Source organism: Rhinichthys klamathensis, unplaced genomic scaffold (genome assembly GCF_029890125.1).
Source record: "Rhinichthys klamathensis goyatoka isolate OS25496 unplaced genomic scaffold, OSU_Roscu_1.1 h1tg000514l_1, whole genome shotgun sequence".
NCBI lineage: Eukaryota > Metazoa > Chordata > Actinopteri > Cypriniformes > Leuciscidae > Rhinichthys > Rhinichthys klamathensis.
The window spans coordinates 402924-425857 of NW_026606994.1; the positions used below are offsets into that span (position 1 = coordinate 402924).

The 22934-nt window shown below is 38.3% G+C and overlaps 1 protein-coding gene across 3 annotated transcripts in view; it reads left to right on the plus strand.

The window, feature by feature from the left end:
- Positions 1 to 67: 67 nt before the first annotated feature.
- Positions 68 to 22934, plus strand: part of LOC130072945 (rasGAP-activating-like protein 1) — a 41497-nt gene continuing 18630 nt past the window's right edge. For 2 of the 3 annotated variants that reach the window (XM_056238279.1, XM_056238281.1), the window contains exons 1-10: positions 68 to 298; positions 426 to 527; positions 675 to 731; positions 4399 to 4512; positions 11707 to 11768; positions 14373 to 14502; positions 14987 to 15068; positions 16625 to 16765; positions 18252 to 18343; positions 22481 to 22598. In XM_056238279.1, the coding sequence (XP_056094254.1) occupies positions 463 to 527; positions 675 to 731; positions 4399 to 4512; positions 11707 to 11768; positions 14373 to 14502; positions 14987 to 15068; positions 16625 to 16765; positions 18252 to 18343; positions 22481 to 22598 (861 nt within the window). In that variant the 5' untranslated portion in view covers positions 68 to 298; positions 426 to 462. Of the gene's footprint in view, positions 299 to 422; positions 528 to 674; positions 732 to 4398; positions 4513 to 11706; positions 11769 to 14372; positions 14503 to 14986; positions 15069 to 16624; positions 16766 to 18251; positions 18344 to 22480; positions 22599 to 22934 lie in introns of all 3 variants that reach the window. The other variant, XM_056238280.1, reaches the window with a different exon arrangement.

Here is a 22934-nt window from a genome sequence, read left to right on the forward strand (position 1 = left end):
CGCTCACCAGCAGATGTCGCTGTTCCCTCAGTTTCTCATCAGCATCACTGAAGTCTCCTCCTCATCATCATCTTCTCATCATCATCATCATCATCCGAGAACAGAGTCAGAAGCATCACGACTCGCGCGCTGTTACATCGAGACTAATGCATGTAGATAATATAATGACTTCAGAAAATGCAAACTGGTGGGTTCAAGATGAATGACACGAATATGGATTTACGCGTGGATGGATTGGACAGATGAAGCCACTCCAGTGTGGATCTGAACAAATCATCACCTGACCATCATGATTTAGGTATTCTAAAGAAGATAGAAGCGTTTTCTTTTTTCTTTTAGTATCATTATGATTTAATTAGCAGAACTTATTTGATGAATTCCTCATTTCGACGTGCAGTGCTGATGTGTGAGCTCCAAACCAGCAGCCCTGCAGATCTTCAGTGACATGAAGCTCCTGCGATCATGGCCACAAACACTTCTCTGTACTTTCGCATCGTCGAGGGACGAAATCTGCCTGCAAAAGATGTGTAAGTTCTCGCAAAACACCTCAGCTTGTCTTGTGATGCATGAGAGTCATGCTGCTGATCATGATCTCAAGTGTCTGATCTGGAGTCATAATGCTGTTGACATGATGAGGATGATGATGGTGTTGTGTTGTGTGTGTTTTTGTCCAGTTCTGGAACCAGTGATCCATACTGCATCGTCAAAGTTGACAATGAGGTCGTGGCCAGGTGAGATTCACATTCTTACCTGTGTGTGTACTTACGGTTTATATAGAAGTGTGTCAGCCTGTCAAATCGATTAATCACATCTAACATAAAAGTTTGTGTGTGTGTGTATATATAATATAATATATATATATGTGTGTGTGTGTGTGTGTGTGTGTACAGTCAAACCTAAATTTATTCAGACACCTTCAACATTTATCACATTATCACAGTTTATTCGCTATAGTTTAGAAAATGGTAATAAAGTATGACAAGAGTTATCAAATCAGCTGATATTTGACTGGTTTTGTCCGTCCTTCTGTTCGACTCTCACACATGAATTATGTTGAATATCCGTCAGCTGTTAAATTTAACTACACAATTAGATAATAATAGTTTAGGTCAACCAGTGATCAATCAATGCTTCATGTTGTTCAGTCTGTGTAAAAAGAGCATTAGCAATTAAAGAAAAACACTTCAGCAAAACATGATCAGGTCAAAGTGTCTGAGTAATTTTTGGCCCCCAATTTTTTTTACATTTTACTGGTAGTCACTGTATGAAGAATTTTTGGGTATAATATGTCACAGTTTACTTTATTTTGCTCTCCTCGAGTCACTTATAAATGAACTGTAGTGTCCTGCACACACTAGTAAAAAAATCTGGTGTGTGAATTATTTTTGGTTTGACTGTATATATACATATACACACATACACACATATATACAGGGCTTAAAATTAACACTTGCCAAGCGGCAAATGCATGTCAAATTCAGTGTTGGTTAGTATATGAAACGGTGTCACTCGCCAGTTGGCCGGTAAAAATTGTATGAATTCTAGCAATGAATGTGAACAAACATGAACGACGCTCGGGACAGTTGACGGGCGAGTGCTATCGCCACGAATGTTTAAGCCTTGACAATTAAAATATTCAAGCACAAGAAGATGCAAACCAGAAAGGGAGCTGGTTTCGTTACTCACGCGCTGTGTGGAAAGTTTAGTGTGCGCAAACATCCGACGCGAACGCCCAGAAAGCCACGACACTGACAGCGCGGAAACTTACCTGAGTTCGCTTTCATGTCTTCTCTCAGGTGAGCGGACAAAATTATGTCAAAAATAGTAAGCATAGTCGGTATAATAGCCAGTCTAATACTGTGCTAGAGTTGTTGTCCCGTAGCTACTTGTTATGACACGCCAGGCAGCTAATGTTGAACTTGTTGTTACGTGCAAAGTAACTCCATAGGCATCGTCTTCGTTGCAATATTACCATCTTTATTGTCCTCCACATAACTGCACAGCACACAAGGTCCACAAGCACGAAGATTCCCAGAACTTCACACGACAACAGCATTCATCAAACTCCGCCGTAGCGGTCAAAAACTTGTTTGCCCTTCCGGGTCAACACCTCCCTACTACCTGTTGACCCCTCACATATATACATGAGCCTACAGCACCATCTAGTGGCCCAAAATAAAAGATACACACATTTGGCTCTTACAGTCGGTTATGTCTTAAAGGAGAACTCCGGCGCAAAATGAACCTTTGGTCTAATTACACATTGTTACCTAGTCAACCGTTATCTGAGATTTGTTTTCATGATAATCGAATGTAAATAGTTTTATCTCTAAAAACAGTTTAGCCTATAAAGCTAGTATAACGCTAGTATATTGGGCATAGAGTAATGACAAATAAAAATCGCTTGTTAATACCACTAACAAGGCTCAAAATAGCCCCACACTAACACGGTAGCATAATGAGGGTCCCTACCTTCAAACCGAAGCATTGAGAACTTTGTCAGTGTCCAGACAGTTTAATAAGAAGATATTTTAAACATACAGTCAACTTCGCGTATACAGGCAGGAGCCATCTTTGAAATACAGCCTTTACCAGTCGATCTACGAACGCCGATCCAAGTGCGCTGGTGAGATGTGAACGAGCTATAAGTTGTGATAAGGTGAGCGCGAACAGCAGGCTTGGATCGGCGTTTGTAGATCGACTGGTAGAGACTGTTTTTCAAAGATGGCTCCTGCCTGTATACGCGAAGTTGACTGTATGTATTAAATATCTTCTTATTAAACTGTCTGGACACTGACAAAGTTCTCAATGCTTCGGTTTGAAGGTAGGGACCCTCATTATGCTACCGTGTTAGTGTGGGGCTATTTTGAGCCTTGTTAGTGGTATTAACAAGCGATTTTTATTTGTCATTACACTATGCCCAATATACTAGCGTTATACTAGCTTTATAGACTAAACTGTTTTTAGAGATAAAACTATTTACATTCGATAATCATGAAAACAAATCTCAGATAACGGTTGACTAGGTAACAATGTGTAATTAGACCAAAGGTTCATTTTGCGCCGGAGTTCTCCTTTAAGTGAACGTAAACAGTTGAGAAAGTAAATGCATGTCAGTATCAGTATATTAGATCAGTGCATTCACTCTTAAAGTGACAGTAGCCTAATATTCCTGATGCTGTCTGCGTTTATAATGTTAATCAAAGATGTTAATCAAAAAATCTCTCACTGCTCTTGTCTGAATAACCTTTGTAACTTTAATACGAATAAATTAATAAGGATGTTTAATTTACAGTGAGGACTATGCAGTGGTATTTTACATTTGCATACTTTATGAAATCTCTGTATGTGAAAACTACTGTCAGACACACCGGAAGAACACTGTTTATTTCATTCGTATCTTTGTTACATTGTATTTATTTGTGCTTTTGCTTGTAATTTGATGATTTGTTCTTATTTTATTACTGATGCTTTACTTGTCTTTAATAACTTGTTTAATTTACTTGTCTTTAATAACTTGTCTTTACATTTATATTAGTTAGTCTAGTAGTTTTAGCTGTGGTATCGAAACTGGATTGTGAATTTTGGTGTCATTACTGTCTGTTTTATGGCCGCTAAAGAATATTTATGGCAGTTTTAAGTCAACAGCCATTGGCAGGTGTGGCAAAAAATTAGCTTTAGGCCCTATATATATATATTATATATATATATATATATATATATATACACAGCATTTTAAACTGCCAGGTTAAAACGCACCAAGTGCTGTTAATATAGACATATAGATGCAAGGTTAGTCGTCATTTATATAGCTAGATGTGTAAATGTGTGTGAAAGTGTATAAGCCACATCTCTAAACACATTCATATTGCATCTGTCAATATTTTGCATGATCGATGAATCATCATAATCCTTCATTGATTGCTTGCATGGTGATTAATTGTGGCGATCATGGTGTTGTTATTGATCTAATTGATCGACCACAGTTGGACACTAATGCAAATGATGGAAGCATTAATGCACTTTACATCATCAGCTGGTTACCACGGAGAACTAAATAATTGCAACAACAAAAAAACGATTGCGCGTGAGATTGTGTGTTGAGTTGCTTTCACATGCTGTATTGTGAGAGTTTCCTGAACAGCACACCTGGTGTGGTGCATATTTAAAAAAATGTCTTTTGAAATGGAAATGCTCAGGCCTCCCTTTGAGAAAATGGGTGAATTGATTGATTGTTTTCCACCGTCGTCACTTATGGCCATTTAAATTGTTCTCTGTATCCAGGCAGATTGTAATTCAGGCTCTGATACATGTATTAAACTGAGCGTGCCGCACGATGATGCGGAGTGTTTGCAGTGAAGCGTTTAGTGAACTGTGTGTTTTCTGTGTCCCGTCCAGAACTGCGACCGTCTGGAAGAACTTGAATCCATTCTGGGGGGAAGAATACACCCTTCATCTGCCAACGGGCTTCCATACGCTCACCTTCTATGTCATGGATGAAGACACTATTAGGTAACAAACGTGATGTAAAAGCTCATGTGTGTGTGTGTCCAGAATGCATGAAGTTAGATGAGTAAATGAGCATCTGACGGACGGCTCTGCTCTTGTTTGTGTTGTCGAGACCCGTCTGCCCACTAACACACATGATGCAGTGTTTGTAAATGAACACACTCACAGTCACAGCAGAACATTTGCACGCACAAACACACAGATGGTGTGATGACAGTCGGTGACCACAGCTCTGGTCTGTTCAGTTCTCACAGCAGAGAAATGATGTTCTTCCTCAGTGTTTCGGTCTGGTTTTCCAGCACAAATATCTAAACATTCTTAAATCAAGAGACATTTACTGGAGAAGAAGCAAAATGACTGAAGATATTACGTTTTGCTTTCTGAAAAATGTATCAAATTTATGCTTAAACAAGAACAAATATCTTCCAGTGTGGTCAGAAAAATAATCTTGTTTCCCTTTGAATGAAGTTTATTTTTCTGACTCCATTGGCAGATATTTTCTTGTTTTAAGCACAAACTCACTTTATTGCTTCTTCTCCAGTAAATGTCTCTTGATTTAAGAATGTTTGGAAATTTGTGCTGGAAAACGAGACTGAAACACTGAGGAAGAACATCATGTTTTGCAGTTAACTCACTCTTAAAAATAAAGGTTATTTAATAATTGGCATTGATGGTTGAAGAACCTTTAACATCCATGGAATCTTTCCATTGCACAGAAGGCTTTTATAGTGGAAAAGGATTATTAAGATTATTAAAGATATTTAAATGATTATTATAGATTATTAAAATGGCTCAGTCTGATCTGTTCTTTGGGGAACCAAAAATGGTTCTTCTTTGGCATCACTGTGAAACATAACCCTTTTGGAACCTTGATTTTAAGAGTGTTTCATTGTATCACTCTTAGAAGAAAAAGTTCTAAATGGAACCTTAAAAGGTTCCGTCAGGCGCTTCATATATAGAACATTTCATGGGTTCCCGTCATGGGATCATTTGATGGATTTAGTTTTAATTAAATAATTTAGTTTAATTTTTTTTTTTTAATTGAATTTGATGAATTAAGTAGCTCATAAATATACTTTATCACTAGAAATAATTGAAATAACCCACTAAACATGAAAGTATTAAAGCTGCAGTCCGTAGCTTTTTTGGGGTTAAAAATGATCCAAAATACATATTTGATAAAATACATAACCAGCCAGTGTTTAACACTCTCTGCTTGCCGTACTTCGATTCAAAGCGGTAAGCTTGTAATAATGTTTTTAATTCCAGTGGTACTGGTGGATTTCCACGGGAGATTTGAGCATGTCTTTGCGTTATTACATCACATCTGTACACACACATCTGCACACACACATCTGCACACACACATCTGCACACACACATCTGCACACACACATCTGTACACACACATCTGCTGCACACACACATCTGCACACACACATCTGCACACACACATCTGTACACACACATCTGTACACACACATCTGTACACATAAAGAAGAGTCTCGGCTAGTATAAGCTATATTGCGTGTGAGGATGCTGGAGGTGGAGATTTATAGCCTTTTCTCACAGCATTTGATATAATTAAACTATAATTAAAATATAATGTGATGGCGGATCCAGAAAGGTTCAAACGACGATCACCAGCGACAACTGGAGATTCACCCGCTGTAAAATGCAAAAGACTTCGTTCGGACTTCAGAGTGGCTACAGAAAAAAGAGACGGCAACCGGCCCATGCGAAAGCAAGGATAATATCGGAAGGACATTACATGTAGTCACGCAATGCTGACGTTGTTAACATTAACAAGTTGAGAAAAAAGCATAATTTGCACGGTTTTGCGTGATGATAAGCGATTTTTAGATTTAATCAGCGCGATTTACTGCAACGTCAGAACCAGAACAAAAGTGGATGTTACTTACTAGTTCAGATGACATTTTCCGGTGAAAATTATCATGTTGGTCATACTTCCAAAAAGAATAATCTGTGATTCTGAATGCCAGTATCGACACCGGCGCTGTGACTGACAGCCTCACACTCTCCTCAATGTGTTCCTCCGCGCTGTGCGGTGTCGAACTACAACTCACGTAAAGTTGATAATTCCACAAATGACTGCAATTGCAGATTTCGAACAGAGATGGCGACAAAGAGGAAAAAATACAGACTGCAGCTTTAAGCAATCATTTAAAGTGCCTCTATTATGCTATTTTAAAGTTTCCTAATGTAGTTTTGGAGTCTCCTACAACAGGTTTACACGCATCAAAGATAAAAAAAACTGTTTCATTTCCTCATAATATACATTTGCACATCACCACATTTTTTATGATTCTCAAACGACTCGTCAGATAAATCGATCTCTCTAAATCCCTCCTTTCCGCGAGCTACTCTGCTCTGATTGGCCAGACGGCTCAGTCTGTTGTGATTGGTCTACTCTGCTCTGATTGGCCAGACGGCTCAGTCTGTTGTGATTGGTCTACTCTGCTCTGATTGGCCAGACGGCTCAGTCTGTTGTGATTGGCCTACTCTGCTCTGATTGGCCAGACAGCTCAGTCTGTTGTGATTGGTCTACTCTGCTCTGATTGGCCAGACGGCTCAGTCTGTTGTGATTGGTCTACTCTGCTCTGATTGGCCAGACGGCTCAGTCTGTTGTGATTGGCCTACTCTGCTCTGATTGGCCAGACAGCTCAGTCTGTTGTGATTGGTCTACTCTGCTCTGATTGGCCAGACGGCTCAGTCTGTTGTGATTGGTCTACTCTGCTCTGATTGGCCAGACAGCTCAGTCTGTTGTGATTGGTCTACTCTGCTCTGATTGGCCAGACCATAGACATAATATATACAAAGACGCCCTATTGGCCGCTGGAGCGTACGTCAACGGCGCCGCCATGTTGGGGATGGCAACTTTCCCATACCTCTCATACCGGGAATTGAGAAAAATGCCTGTTTTGTGCGCTGCTTGGGGCTGTACACATCGCCACACAATTGAAAACAGCTTTCGAGGAATTACCTTTCACCAGCAAGACTGAACGTTTGTTTTTGGTTGTATTTGGTCATGATTTAATTAGTAATAGTAACGTTCAGAGGTTACATTTAAAAATACTACTGTTATTGTGTCACGAAATGTAGTTTAAATAGTTTTTCAGTCGACAATGTAGTTGTTTAAAGTTCAAATATGTGGTTTGTTTATAAAGATAGCGTCTATTTAAAAATTTGATCTGACGTTTTCGGAGTTGTAAGATGCGCTCAGCGCTCGTCTACCCCGCCTGGAACAGCCGTCCCTCGGCCAGTGCTTCTGAAGTTTTGCCGCTGACTCGGATGTCTGTAGTCTAGTGGTTAAACATGAGATATTATTCGTCTTGTGTATATCTAACGGGCGATCTTTGGTCTCATTAATCTATAAATGGTTCCCTGGTAAATCGTTTTGGCTGAGGGCAAAGTGAAGTTTCATAACTTTATATTTAGGCTATTTTAACGTTGTATCCTGCTGTATGTTTGACTGAAGCTACTTCTGTTATAATGACTATTACTGATCAATAAAACTGAAATTTAACAAAAAGAGTTAAATATTAAAGTCACTATTTAACTTATTTTTTATTGTGTATATTCTGTAATTGATATTTCTTATTCTATTGCTATTATTATAGTATTATTAATAAACTATGCTATTATCAATATTTTTATGATTGTATTATTGCACTTATGATATTATATAATTATACTAATCATTACTATTTTATTTGCTGTATACTATTTGTTTAGTTTATTGACTAAACTATTTACTATTACTTCTCACTTTATGTTATATTTACTATTTGCATTGCACTGTAGTTGTACCATAACGTATTATTATAAAGGATCCATCAGTTATCTTTGTTATTGCTAAAATCTGGTCAATCACAGAAAATGCTTTTTCCACAATAAGAAAACTTAAATTATATCTCAGTATGGGGGTCTTCACCATTCTTATCCGAGAATAAAAAGCCAGATACATGACAAGCCTGAGCTTAATTGACCATTCTTTATTAAAAAAAAATATTTTACAAGTCTAACTATCGAGATTTTAAATCACTAGAGATGGAACTTTTTGTACACCACATACAAACCACTGAAATCGGTTGATAAATGTAAAAACAGTTTGTTTTTATCCAGAAAAAACGCAGCTCCCCCGTTTGCTTACATTTGTTCACAGCGCAGTCTTGCCCTCCGCAAAATGGCGGACCCGTTGACGTATCGCAGCAACGTTCCAAAGCGGCCAATAGGGCGTCTATGTATTTATTATGTCTATGGGCCAGACGGCTCAGTTTGTTGTGATTGGTCTACTCTGCTCTGATTGGCCAGACAGCTCAGTCTGTTGTGATTGGTCTACTCTGCTCTGATTGGCCAGACAGCTCAGTCTGTTGTGATTGGTCTACTCTGCTCTGATTGGCCAGACGGCTCAGTCTGTTGTGATTGGTCTACTCTGCTCTGATTGGCCAGACGGCTCAGTCTGTTGTGATTGGTCTACTCTGCTCTGATTGGCCAGACAGCTCAGTCTGTTGTGATTGGTCTACTCTGCTCTGATTGGCCAGACGGCTCAGTCTGTTGTGATTGGTCTACTCTGCTCTGATTGGCCAGACGGCTCAGTCTGTTGTGATTGGTCTACTCTGCTCTGATTGGCCAGACAGCTCAGTCTGTTGTGATTGGTCTACTCTGCTCTGATTGGCCAGACGGCTCAGTCTGTTGTGATTGGTCTACTCTGCTCTGATTGGCCAGACGGCTCAGTCTGTTGTGATTGGTCTACTCTGCTCTGATTGGCCAGACGGCTCAGTCTGTTGTGATTGGTCTACTCTGCTCTGATTGGCCAGACAGCTCAGTCTGTTGTGATTGGTCTACTCTGCTCTGATTGGCCAGACGGCTCAGTCTGTTGTGATTGGTCTACTCTGCTCTGATTGGCCAGACGGCTCAGTCTGTTGTGATTGGTCTACTCTGCTCTGATTGGCCAGACGGCTCAGTCTGTTGTGATTGGTCTACTCTGCTCTGATTGGCCAGACAGCTCAGTCTGTTGTGATTGGTCTACTCTGCTCTGATTGGCCAGACGGCTCAGTCTGTTGTGATTGGTCTACTCTGCTCTGATTGGCCAGACGGCTCAGTCTGTTGTGATTGGTCTACTCTGCTCTGATTGGCCAGACAGCTCAGTCTGTTGTGATTGGTCTACTCTGCTCTGATTGGCCAGACGGCTCAGTCTGTTGTGATTGGTCTACTCTGCTCTGATTGGCCAGACGGCTCAGTCTGTTGTGATTGGTCTACTCTGCTCTGATTGGCCAGACGGCTCAGTCTGTTGTGATTGGTCTACTCTGCTCTGATTGGCCAGACAGCTCAGTCTGTTGTGATTGGTCTACTCTGCTCTGATTGGCCAGACAGCTCAGTCTGTTGTGATTGGTCTACTCTGCTCTGATTGGCCAGACGGCTCAGTCTGTTGTGATTGGTCTACTCTGCTCTGATTGGCCAGACGGCTCAGTCTGTTGTGATTGGTCTACTCTGCTCTGATTGGCCAGACGGCTCAGTCTGTTGTGATTGGTCTACTCTGCTCTGATTGGCCAGACGGCTCAGTCTGTCGTGATTGGTCTACTCTGCTCTGATTGGCCAGACGGCTCAGTCTGTCGTGATTGGTCTACTCTGCTCTGATTGGCCAGACGGCTCAGTCTGTCGTGATTGGTCTACTCTGCTCTGATTGGCCAGATGGCTCAGTCTGTTGTGATTGGTCTACTCTGCTCTGATTGGCCAGACAGCTCAGTCTGTTGTGATTGGTCTACTCTGCTCTGATTGGCCAGAAGGCTCAGTCTGTTGTGATTGGTCTACTCTGCTGATTGGCCAGACAGCTCAGTCTGTTGTGATTGGTCTACTCTGCTCTGATTGGCCAGACGGCTCAGTCTGTTGTGATTGGTCTACTCTGCTCTGATTGGCCAGACGGCTCAGTCTGTTGTGATTGGTCTACTCTGCTCTGATTGGCCAGACAGCTCAGTCTGTTGTGATTGGTCTACTCTGCTCTGATTGGCCAGACGGCTCAGTCTGTTGTGATTGGTCTACTCTGCTCTGATTGGCCAGACGGCTCAGTCTGTTGTGATTGGTCTACTCTGCTCTGATTGGCCAGACGGCTCAGTCTGTTGTGATTGGTCTACTCTGCTCTGATTGGCCAGACGGCTCAGTCTGTTGTGATTGGTCTACTCTGCTCTGATTGGCCAGACGGCTCAGTCTGTTGTGATTGGTCTACTCTGCTCTGATTGGCCAGACAGCCCAGTCTGTTGTGATTGGTCTACTCTGCTCTGATTGGCCAGACGGCTCAGTCTGTTGTGATTGGTCTACTCTGCTCTGATTGGCCAGACTCACTCACTCACTCACTCACTCACTCACTCACTCACTCACTCACTCACACACACACACACACATACACACACACACACACACACACACACACTCACACAGACACCCTTACACAAACTCACACACACACACACACACACAATCACACATACTGTACACTCACTCACACAGACACTCACACACATAGACACACACACAAACAAACACACAGACACACACTTACATATCTTCTCTCTCTCATACACACACACACACGTGCACACACACACACACACACACACACAAACACACACTCACTCACTCACTCACTCACTCACTCACTCACTCACTCACTCACTCACACACACACACATACTCACTCATACACACACACACACACACACGCACGAGCAATAAGTGGGCGGGACAATATGCTAATGTTTCGTCTTGACGTCACAACGAAACGGCTTATGACTCGTTTGAAAAATGATTCGTTTCATTGACTCAGAGTCGACTCTTACTTTTGAAAGACAATAACTTAATATACGGTGCATTTTCAGATTTAAACATTTAGCTGGATGTTTTCATTCACTTAGAGCTGTGTTACACACTACATGAAAGTTCATTTTCAAAAAAAACATAATAGGGGCCCTTTAAGACATTTCTCCTTTTCTATAGAATTGAGTCTCATACAGAACCTCATTGAACCCTTTTTACTGTAAAAGTGTAGATCTGTTTATTTACTCTTCATTATGTCTGTCTGTGAATCTAAAAAGAGCTGATGATCATGATGGCGGTTTACTGTAATGTGGAAAACGGCTGATTATTAATACGCATCTCATGTTGTGTTTCATGCCACAGTCACGATGATGTCATTGGTAAAATCTCCCTGAGTAAAGATGCGATCGCCGCTCAACACAAAGGTAAGCGTGTGCTGATGATGCAAGAGATATATTTATTATTTAAAATTATATATACATAAAAGGGGTTTATAAAATCATCCAGAACTTTATTTCAAAAGGGATGCCATCCCATATCAAATATATACAGTTGAAAAATGATTCTTTGTTGTTTTGTGTTACTTTTATGATTTATTCAGAGCGCTGGTTACACATTTCCTAGAACTGATTTGCATTCATCCTCCACACATATAAAATAAAATATATCTCACTTCTCATTTCTTTAAAAATAAATCATTTTGAATTTCACTGAGATATTCTTCTTAAGAGTTCAGAACCAGCTCTCATTTCTAAAAATATGATTTTTGCTAAACAAAATTCTTGAAGAGAGAAGGGAAGTGAAGACCCTCAAGCATCTAAATGTAAAGAAAGCAACAGGAAGTGACTGCATAATACACATTTAAAGTCATGCATTCAAATAATCCGTGTTATTTTAGTTTACTGTTTCAATTTTCATTCGACACAATCTTTTGTTGTTGTTTACTGAACAATAAAGCATGAACTATGAAAGCGAGTGCGGGGTTTAGAATCAGCCTGATGATGCTGTTCTCAGCTGGAACGGAGGAGTGTGTAGTTATTATAGGCACACACATGATGTACTAGCGACCACGCCACCCCACAGTGGGTTTCATGTCTTCCCAGCATGCACTTGCCCTGCATGAATCACGGCAGCCTGTCATGCCTGACTCACCCCTCACCCACAGGATCATGGGAAGCGTTCGGCTCTGTAAAACTCTCAGATGAGGGATTTATTGTAACTGTACTGGTTTCAAATGATGATCACATTAATATTTTTGCTGGTATACTGTGCATGATTATGTGAATTTTATGAATGCATGTTTGTAAACACTTAGACGATATACTGTGTTTGCTACAATGTACACAATACAGCCAAGACACTGTATCCCACAATGCAATGCAGACTTGACCTTCCATTTCCAGTGTGACAAATGAACGGCGAGTGATGTCACTGTTTTTAACATCTCCTTTTTGACTAATGTTCTTATCATACTGCCAATCTGTTGATCCTAGACTTTTGCAAAAACATCGTAAATGTGACAAAAATGAGTTTGCGGTATGCAGAACCTTTTTTTAAATAAAACACCAATAAATCACTTCATGAATTCTGAATACTGCTTTTATATAACATGCAAAAGAGCATTATGCATTGATTAATGTTCAAACTAGTGTGCTACATGTTTTAATTCTGCGCGTGGCATACATAAAGTCTTACACATACAGTTATCATCTCAGAAACATGAATTATTACAAATGAGATGAAATATTTTGCATTTTTAATTCAACATAAAATATTTGGCATTTTTTATTCAATATAAAATATTTTGCAATTTTTATTCAATATTAAATATTTTGCATTTTTAATTCAATATAAAATATTTTGCACTTTTTATTCAATATAAAATATTTAGCATTTTTTATTCAATATAAAATATTTAGCATTTTTTATTCAATATAAAATATTTTGCATTTTTTATTCAATATAAAATATTTTGCATTTTTTATTAAATATAAAATATTTTGCAATTTTTATTCAATATAAAATATTTTGCAATTTTTATTCAATAGAATTTTTTTTGCATTTTGTTATTAAATATAAAATATTTTGCAATTTCTATTCAATATAAAATATTTTGCATTTTTTATTCAATAAAAAATATTTAGCAATTTTTTTATTCATTAAAAATATTTTGCATTGTTTTATTCAATATAAAGTAATGCTTATTATAGTTAACTAAAACTAAAGCCATTAAAAATATATTTTCTTTACTTAAAATAAAATAAATGTTAACTAAAATAAAATGTTTAAAAGCAACATTTTAATTTAATTTATCTTAATATACTGAAATAACTAAAATGAAAACTAAATAAAAAAATAAAAATATATGTAGACATTAAAAAATATAACTAATAAAAATGACAAAAATAACAAAATTACTAAAACTTTAACTAAAAAACTAATTCAAAATATAAAAATTGTAATGCAATATAAAATAATGAATCAAGATGTTAAAATTCACAGGTTATTATAATTAACTACAACTAAAACCATAAAGAACCTTTTCTGTTCATTAGATAAAATAAATGTTTGCTGAAATAAAATAAAATAAAAAACTTGTTTTACTTCAGTTATTTTTAGTACCCGATATACTAAAAACTAAAGCTGAAATTAAAATGAATTAAAAAAAATACATAGACAGATAGATTCTAAATTTATAAAACTTTAATATTATTAACTAATTATTAACTATTACCTAATTAATATTAACTCATAAAAATGAATTATGAATATAAAAAACCTATGTACTATTATATCTCAATGATGGTAAAATAACACTGATTCACAGTTGACATTTTGTCACACCGGAAAAGGAAGGTTTGCATTGCATTGTGGGATAGGCCTACAGTACCTGCAGTGCATTCAGGCTGTATACGGCACGTTTTGACAGTAAATTTGTGTTCAGTTCACAATATAAATATTAGTATAGATATATAAAGTGTGCTTTGAGAATAAGCTCAGCTCAGATGTAAACTGCTTTGCTCCCGCAGGCTTGGATAACTGGCTGAACCTGAGCCGTGTGGATCCAGATGAGGAGGTTCAGGGTGAGATCCATCTGGATCTGGAGCTTCACAGAGACGCTCAGAGAACCGTCCTGCACTGTCACGTCATCGAGGCTCGGTGAGGAGCTTTCCTTTCACTCATCCCACGCTTTTGCTTCCTAATCCAGCTTTCTAATAAACCTGCCGTTGTACAGGTGAAACTCGGAAAATTAGAATATGGTGCAAAAGTTCATTTATTTCAGTAATTCGACTTCAAGGTAAATCTAATATATTACATGCAAAGTGAGATATTTCAAGCCTTTATTTGTTATAATTGTGATGATTATGGCTTACAGATATGAAAACCCCAAATTCAAAATTAGAATATTAGAATTACTGAAATAAATGAACTTTTGCACCATATTCTAATTTTCCGAGTTTCACCTGTACATTATGAATATTGTTGGCACTGTGACAGATTGCTTTTGTTACTCTATTGTAAAGCATCTGCTGAATGCACAAAAGTAAATGTTCTCAGTTGTATTTAGGCATCAGCTCTTTCTCCTAAACGTCCATTGATCTTTCACAAAGTTTATTGTAGTGTGTGTTTGTGTTGGTTTCAGAGATTTGGCTCCTCGTGATATTTCTGGTACCTCTGATCCGTTCACCAGAATCATCTACAACAACCTGAGCACGGAGACATCGGTGAGAGGACGAGTCTTCATCTATACACTCATCAGAGCGCCTCGAGCTGCAAAACAGACCAAAAACATCATTAAAACGCCATTAAAGTGAAATCATCTTCTGAAATCACCTGATGATCACTGTATATGAGGAACAGAACTCAGTTTAAGTCACTGTTAAAGATAAAAAAGCTTTTCCTCCACTGAAGCTCATAAAACATCTAAAACATTCACAATTCATTCAAGAAACTGCAGTTTTTACTCTCCTCCTCCTCACGATTTGAGGTATGGAGGGATTATTGGGTCAGATTGAAAACTAAAAGTCTAAAACTAAAAGTCTAAAACTAAAAGTCTAAAACTAAAAGTCTAAAACTAAAAGTCTTAAACGAAAACTAAAAGTCTAAATTTGAAACTAAAAGTCTAAGTCGAAGATTAATTTGGTATTTAGGATTGGGCATTTGGTATTTATTTTTATTATAAAATCTGGATTTAAAATGCTCCAGGTTTGCTGTTCTTTGTTTGTAGGGCTGCACAATTTGGTAAAAAATGTGATTATATACTATAAAATAATAATAATAATTAATAATTATTATTGTTATTATTACTCAATAAAAATATTAAACAGTATAAAAAATGTGACTATTAATAATAAACACAAATATTAAAACAATAATTTTAGTTTAACTGTAAAATTACAATACTAATATTTATGACTTCATATCTTTTGCTGTGGTTGTTTGTAGGGCTGCATTATTTGGCAACAATTTTGGGATTATATATCAATATGACTATAAAATAATACTTATTATTATTATTATTACAAACTAATACTACTATTGAAATATTTCACTGTAAAAAAATTGTATTTAAGAAAAATATCATTATTATTTGAGTTTTGAGTGCAACCGTAGAATTACAACACCAATCTCTAAAGGTGAAACTCGAAAAATTAGAATATGGGGCAAAAGTTCATTTATTTCAGTAATTCAATTTAAAAGGTGAAACTAATATATTATATAGACTCATTACATGCTAAGTGAGATATTTCAAGCCTTTATTTGTTATAATTGAGATGATTATGGATTGTGAAAAACTTTTCACAATTATTCAAATTTTGAATTTGGGGTTTTCATATCTGTAAGCCATAATCATCAAAATTATAACAAATAAAGGCTTGAAATATCTCACTTAGCATGTAATGAGTCTATATAAAATATTAGTTTCACCTTTTAAGTTGAATTACTGAAATAAATGAACTTTTGCACCATATTCAAGTTTTTCGAGTTTCACCTGTATGTCTCCATTACGCTGCACCATTGAGCTTTTATATTAGCAGAAAACTCTTCTTTTGTTGACAACAGCCAGTTTATACGCGCTTCTCATTAAAAGTTTATGAAGATGGGTAGTGCGTGTTGCGTTTTCAAATGCATGTTATAAATGACCCAAACCCAGAGCAGATGCAGATCATTTACTGAGAACTGAAAACACGGGATCACGAGCTGCTCGTGTGTAAATGAACACCGTGCCGCGCTTCACTCTGAAACATGCAGTTCAGTCAAACCAGTGTGTTCTCTCCAGATCATAAAGAAGACGCGGTTCCCGCACTGGGATGAGACTCTGGAGTTGTGTTTGGATGAAGGTGCGGATGATGAAGGTGGAAGCGTCACCGTGGAGGTCTGGGACTGGGACATGGTGGGCAAGAACGACTTTCTGGGAAAGGTGAGGTGACAGTCTGACCGGATCCAATCTGACCTCTGACCTGTAATGCTGCCTGAATCATAATCACACACTGTTCGCTCGTTGGCCAGAGGAGAACTGAGCGACTGAGTCTGGTTTCTCACAAGGTTTTATTCTCCATTCTGTCACTGATGGAGTTTTGTTTTTTCTGCCACTGTCACCTTTGGCTTTTGGCTTGTTTAGTTGGGGACATTTAATATTCAACAATATTATTTATCTGCCTGCATTGACACCATTATATATATATATATTTTTAAAATTTATTTGTATTTAAGTTTGTACAAACACTTGTGTATACATCATTGACATACAACATAGATATAACAAAGACTTTCACACTAGGGGGCTATTGCTAATTTATATGAAGATATTAAAGCAATTACAAATTTTCAATGTCTTAAAGGGATAGTTCACTTTGGAATTAATTTTTGGTATGTTTTAGCTTACCTCAAGGGCATCCAAGATGTAGGTGTCGTTGTTTCCGCAGTAGTTTCAATTTTGATATTTTTAGGTCAAACCGTTCTTGTCTGTCAGTCATATAATGCAGGTCTATGGTCACCACCTCAAAGAGCAGCACAGAGAAGTCCAAATTAAACATGATTTAATGACTCGTAAATGTAAGTACACATTGATGGCCTAAGACACGAAACGAGCGGTTTGTGTGAGAAAACGAACAGTATTTATATCGTTTTTACCTCTTGTAACCACAGCCACGTCCAAGTGATCTGAGGGCGCCGGCGCTTCGGTCTGGGCAAGCACTGGAAGTGATCTCTTGTGCGTATCCGTCACTCATACAATTGTTTTATTTTTTATTTTATTTTAATTGTTTTCTTTTACGACGGTTTAAACATCCCAGATAAGCGCAATTTAGTACCATTTTAATTAGCATTTCTTACCTACAATCTCTGTTCTGTGTAAACGATGAGTGACGTACACGCGCGACAGATCACTCGCGTGCAAAAGACCACGTCCAAGTGATCTGATGGCGCCGGCGCTTCGGTCTTTTCCGGCAAGTTAAAACTTGTAATGCTTGTAATTCAACTTAAAAGGTGAAACTAATATATTATATAGACTCATTACATGCAAAGTGAGATATTTCAAGCCTTTATTTGTTATAATTTTGATGATTATGGCTTACAGATATGAAAAACTTTTCACAATATTCAAATTTTGAATTTGGGGTTTTCATAAGCTGTAAGCCATAATCATCAAAATTATAACAAATAAAGGCTTGAAATATCTCACTTTGCATGTAATGAGTCTATATAATATATTAGTTTCACCTTTTAAGTTGAATTACGGAAATAAATGAACTTTTGCACCATATTCTAATTTTTCGAGTTTCACCTGTATATGTATATTAGTATATAATGGTGACAATTGTTATATTTGGGTGATTATTTTTAAGTGATAATGTGTTTGTTTGCTTATGCCTGCTGACTGCATGTGTTTGTGTTGGTTTGCACAGGTGGAAATCCCTCTGTCCTGTTTGCACAGATCGCCTCTGATGCAGGGCTGGTTTCGTCTGCTGCCGCTGGGAAACACCGAGGACGATGCAGGGTGTGTGTGTGCGTGTGTTTGTGTGTGTTTTACAGTGCAGTCACATTCATTAGCAGGTGTGTTTGAGATGGTAATGCTGCTTCAGAGATCGTTGTCTTGGTGTTTACTCATGTTTTAATGACGATCTGCTTCCAGTGATTGTGTGCCTCTTTGGGATGATGGCAACACAAGGCGCTGTTCACTCACAGAACACAAGCTTCTGGAGGACACATATGTCTGAAGTAGTGAGTTTAGGTATAAGGATTCAGAGCCAGTGGTTGGTCCGTAGGCAAACATCAGTGCCTTGAATTTGATACGAGAAGCAATTGGCAACCAGTGCGATTTTATGAAGATGTGTGACGTGCGTCTCTTCGGCTCGATAAAGACACTCTTGCTTCTGGATCAAGAGCTTGGACAAGGAGTTGTGTAGCTACGTTAGGAAGGGCCTGATCCTCCGAATGTTGTATAAGGCAATTCTGCAGGACCGGGCAATTTTAGTCAAGTCAAGTCATCTTCATTTATATAGCGCTTTTAACAATATAGATTGTTCCAAAGCAGCTTTACAGTGATAATATGAAATTAAAGTGACAGAGATTGTTTTGGCTTTATGACAGCTCTATAATAAAGTTATTTTCCAGCTAAAGTTAGTTTTAATTGATTTACTTCCGCCGCAATGATCATTAGTTATTAACTAACACGACACCGTTTTAACTCGCAAACTTTAAAAACGCGAACCTGTGAGAATGCTGATGGCGTGCACATGTGTATTAAGAGTTCATTCCATAGGGATGCGCGTTTGAATATATGTGCGCAGGCATGTAGTCCTTCCCTAAAAAACCAACCCTCAACAAACTACTTGTCTGGCCTTAAAATGTATAATACAGAATTTTATCGCTTCAGCGTAGCCACGAGAACCGGAATTATCCCGGTGAGCAATGTGGTCTGTGTAGTTTAACTGATCATCACAACTCCAAAGTTCCTGGCTGTCCTGGATGGAGTTATTCTTGACGAAGCTGAATGGAGAAGTTGTGAAGAAGAAGTGTTGGCTTGGCCGAGACCACGAGCAATTTTGTCTTCGCACGGTTGAGTTGAAGGTGGTAGTTCTTCATCCAGCAAGAAATGTCTGAGATGCAAGAAGCTACCGTCGGATCATCAGGCTGGAATGAGAGGTAGAGTTGTGTGTCGTCAGTGTAGCAATGAGTGAAAAACCATGTTTCTGAATGACAGATCCTGCTGATGACCAGTGTTGGGCAAGTTACTTTTAAAAAGTAATTAGTTACAGTTACTAGTTACTACTTCCAAAAAGTAACTAAATTAGTTACTCAGTTACAAATTTTAAAAGTAACTAGTTACTTAAGAAAGTAACTATTGCGTTACTTTCAAGTAAAATTAAATTTTAAATGCTCAAATGTGACCCCACCTCTACCCCTCTTTAACGGAACTTACAATACATGTGCATGTTCAATTATTTATGATAAATCTGAATATTATAATGAAATGGACACTTAATACAATACATTATTAACAGAAACATGAAACATTGTACACACATCAAAAAAAAAAAAAATGTTGCTGTGGGACAAAGTGCCTCCAATCAAATGCCATGTAGATATTATGTTTATATAGTGGATCAATGCAAATAACACAATAGATGTTTTGGAACTTTTGATATATTGCCCCTCAACAGGCCACAACTGGGCAAAATTAAATTAAGCTTGTTAAGCTCGTCGCCATACCTGTCTCTCGTTGACTGACTGGCTTGCTTGTGTTGTTCATTGTGTGTCCTGTCCTGTCCGACTATGCGTTATGATGGGTCGTTCGCAATTCATGAGCGTTAGCCGTTAGTGATGATGGATCGACTCGTTCGCGAATGAGCTTTTGATGGGTCGTTCGCGATTCGCGAATGAGGCGACTCTAAGAGCCGGCTCTTTTAGGTGAACGTCGGGAGCTGGCTCGCATATCTGAAGAGCCGACTCTATTTTTACAAATTTAGCCTATAGAAATTAAATAATTATGTAAAAAAATATATATATTATAGTCAAAGTCATTTAAAGAGCCGTTTGTGAGCCAAAAGAGCCGGCTCTTTTCAGTGAGCTGAGTCAAAAGTGCCGAATGCCCATCACTACTATGCGTGCTTTCGAACACCCGCCCAACTCTACCTCTGATTGGCTTACAATGACATTTTACTCTACCTCAGTCGTCAGCATTTATGCGCTTGTCTCGTGCTCTGCCCACTAACCAAGGAAGAACAGTAAAAAAAGTATTTGCCTCTCGCTCAGAGATCTAGTTGGTCTGATGAAAAAAAAAACCCCAGCTTCATCAGTTATAGTAACGCGCCGCATTTTTTGGCAGTAACGGGAACGGCGTTATTAAGATGAGAAGAGTAATCAATTAGATTACTCGTTACTGGAAAAAGTAATGCCGTTAGTAACGTCGTTATTTATAACGCCGTTATTCCCATCACTGCTGATGACATATAGATGGAGAAGAGAAGCGGTCCCAGCACTGAGCCCTGAGGCACTCCAGCAGCTAGATCTTGTATTTATCAAGTCCAGTTAAGACATTTGTAAAATTAAAAACATCATACAAAATTTATTAGCACATTTTAAACATTCATACACCCCCCCCCCCCCATAATAGACAATGTTTGTCTAGTTTTCCAATAAAATTATCTAAACATTCTTCAATCAAGATACATTTGCTTGAAAAGAAAAAATACTTCAGATAAAATAGACTTAATGCTTAAAACAAGAACAATTATCTTTCAATGGGGTCAGAATAATAATATTCATTCAAAGGCAAACAAGATTATTTTCTGACCCCAATAGCAGATACTTGTTCTTGTTGTAAGCATAAACTCACTTCATTTTGATAAATCTTTCATTAAACAAGACTTAAAATCTTAGGTATCTTGCTTCTCAAGTTCTTGATTTAAGAATCTTTTGATTTTTGTTCTGGAAAACAAGACAGAGGAAGAACATCGTTGTATTGCAGTGTATCATCTTATTAAGTAAAAGTCCATCATTTAGTCTCATAGTTGAAAACATCTCTATAAGAGTATAAATCCTATAAGCAGGCTGTCGTTGTAAAAGCAATTCTCAAACACGCATCTTACAGGTTGGTTTTGATGCTTTAGGTTGAAACAGTCTAGTTTAATGTAAGCGCTATTATAAAAGCACACAGACACAAAACTGTCTGTCTCTCTCTCTCTCTGGGCCCTATCTTGCACCCGCGCAAATGACTTTGTTCACTGAATATCATTCCTATTTTGCACCGGCGCAAAGCGGGCTTTTCCCTCCACAGACGCACGCCGGTAAACTAGAAAATGAACTTGCACTCCTGGCGTAAAAAGGAGGCGTGTTTCGGCGCAAACATTCACTAGTGCTATTTTGCAGTTCCAGAAAACAATTCCGCCACTGACCAGAAAAAACCTAGTCTAAAGTCAGTGGCGCGTTGCGCCTTGTTCATAATGCTATTTTAAGCGCGCATGCTTGGCCATAATGTAGCGGGTGCACAACGCGCACACACTTTGATTCTCTCATCAACACAGATGCAGCAGTTTTTATTTTTGCAAATCATACATTATAACAAGGAAGAATATTAACACATGAGGGAAATCATTGTGGTGTCCATGAAGATGTAAAAAAATTTAGGCCTAAATCTAGCTTACACATTTACCCACATTTTTCAGGCTAATTGTAGTAATGACGGATCAGACCTGTTTGCCCAATAGTGGCAAGACACATATGTATATAAGGACATCTGACAAATTAGTTTGCCCATCCCCATACAACGCCACTTCTCTGTCTTTCACTGCCCTGACAAGAACGTCGGTCTCCTCGGCTGTGAACCGCTCCTGGCGCGCGCCTGGTAAATCCGCCATAATAATAACAATCCGCCATGCAACATGCGCACCTGCTCTTAAAGGGTGTGTTGGATGACGCTCTGATTGGTTTATTTCACGTTACGCCCAAACCACACCTATGAATGATGAAGCTATTTCAGACCAACCGCTTTTAAACTTGCGTCGGGCGCAAGAGTCATTTATCCCGCCGGTGAAATAGCAACAGCGCCGGGACCCGCCCACAAAGTTACTTGCGCTTCGCGTTTGATACTTGCGTTTCAGATCGTTAAAATAGGGCCCTCTATTTCTTTCAGGGGTAAACTGGGTGCCTTGCGTCTGAAGGTGCGTTTGACAGAGGAGCGAATTCTTCCTTCTCTGTACTATCAGCCTCTGATCGAGCAGCTGGTGGAGGCCGTCATCTCGCCATCTGAGGTACCATCACATTCTGCACATCTGAACAGGTTAAACTGACCACTAAAGCATGTCTATAGCTCTCACGATGCACATAGTGTGTTTCAGGCCTAAAAACCAAAGGGTTAATGTAATTGGAGAACATTAACACTGCAAGAAAATCATCTGGTGCTTCACCTTTTCTCTATTAAGAGAAGCAAAACACTGACCTAATGAAACACTAAACCACTGAAGAATTAGTAAATAAAGTTACTTCCTATTTGAATTGAGGAAGCAAACAGATAGCAGAATAATTTGAATTTGATTTATAAAGTGCAGATTATTAGTACATTTCATATAAGAATGTTCTCAACAGGC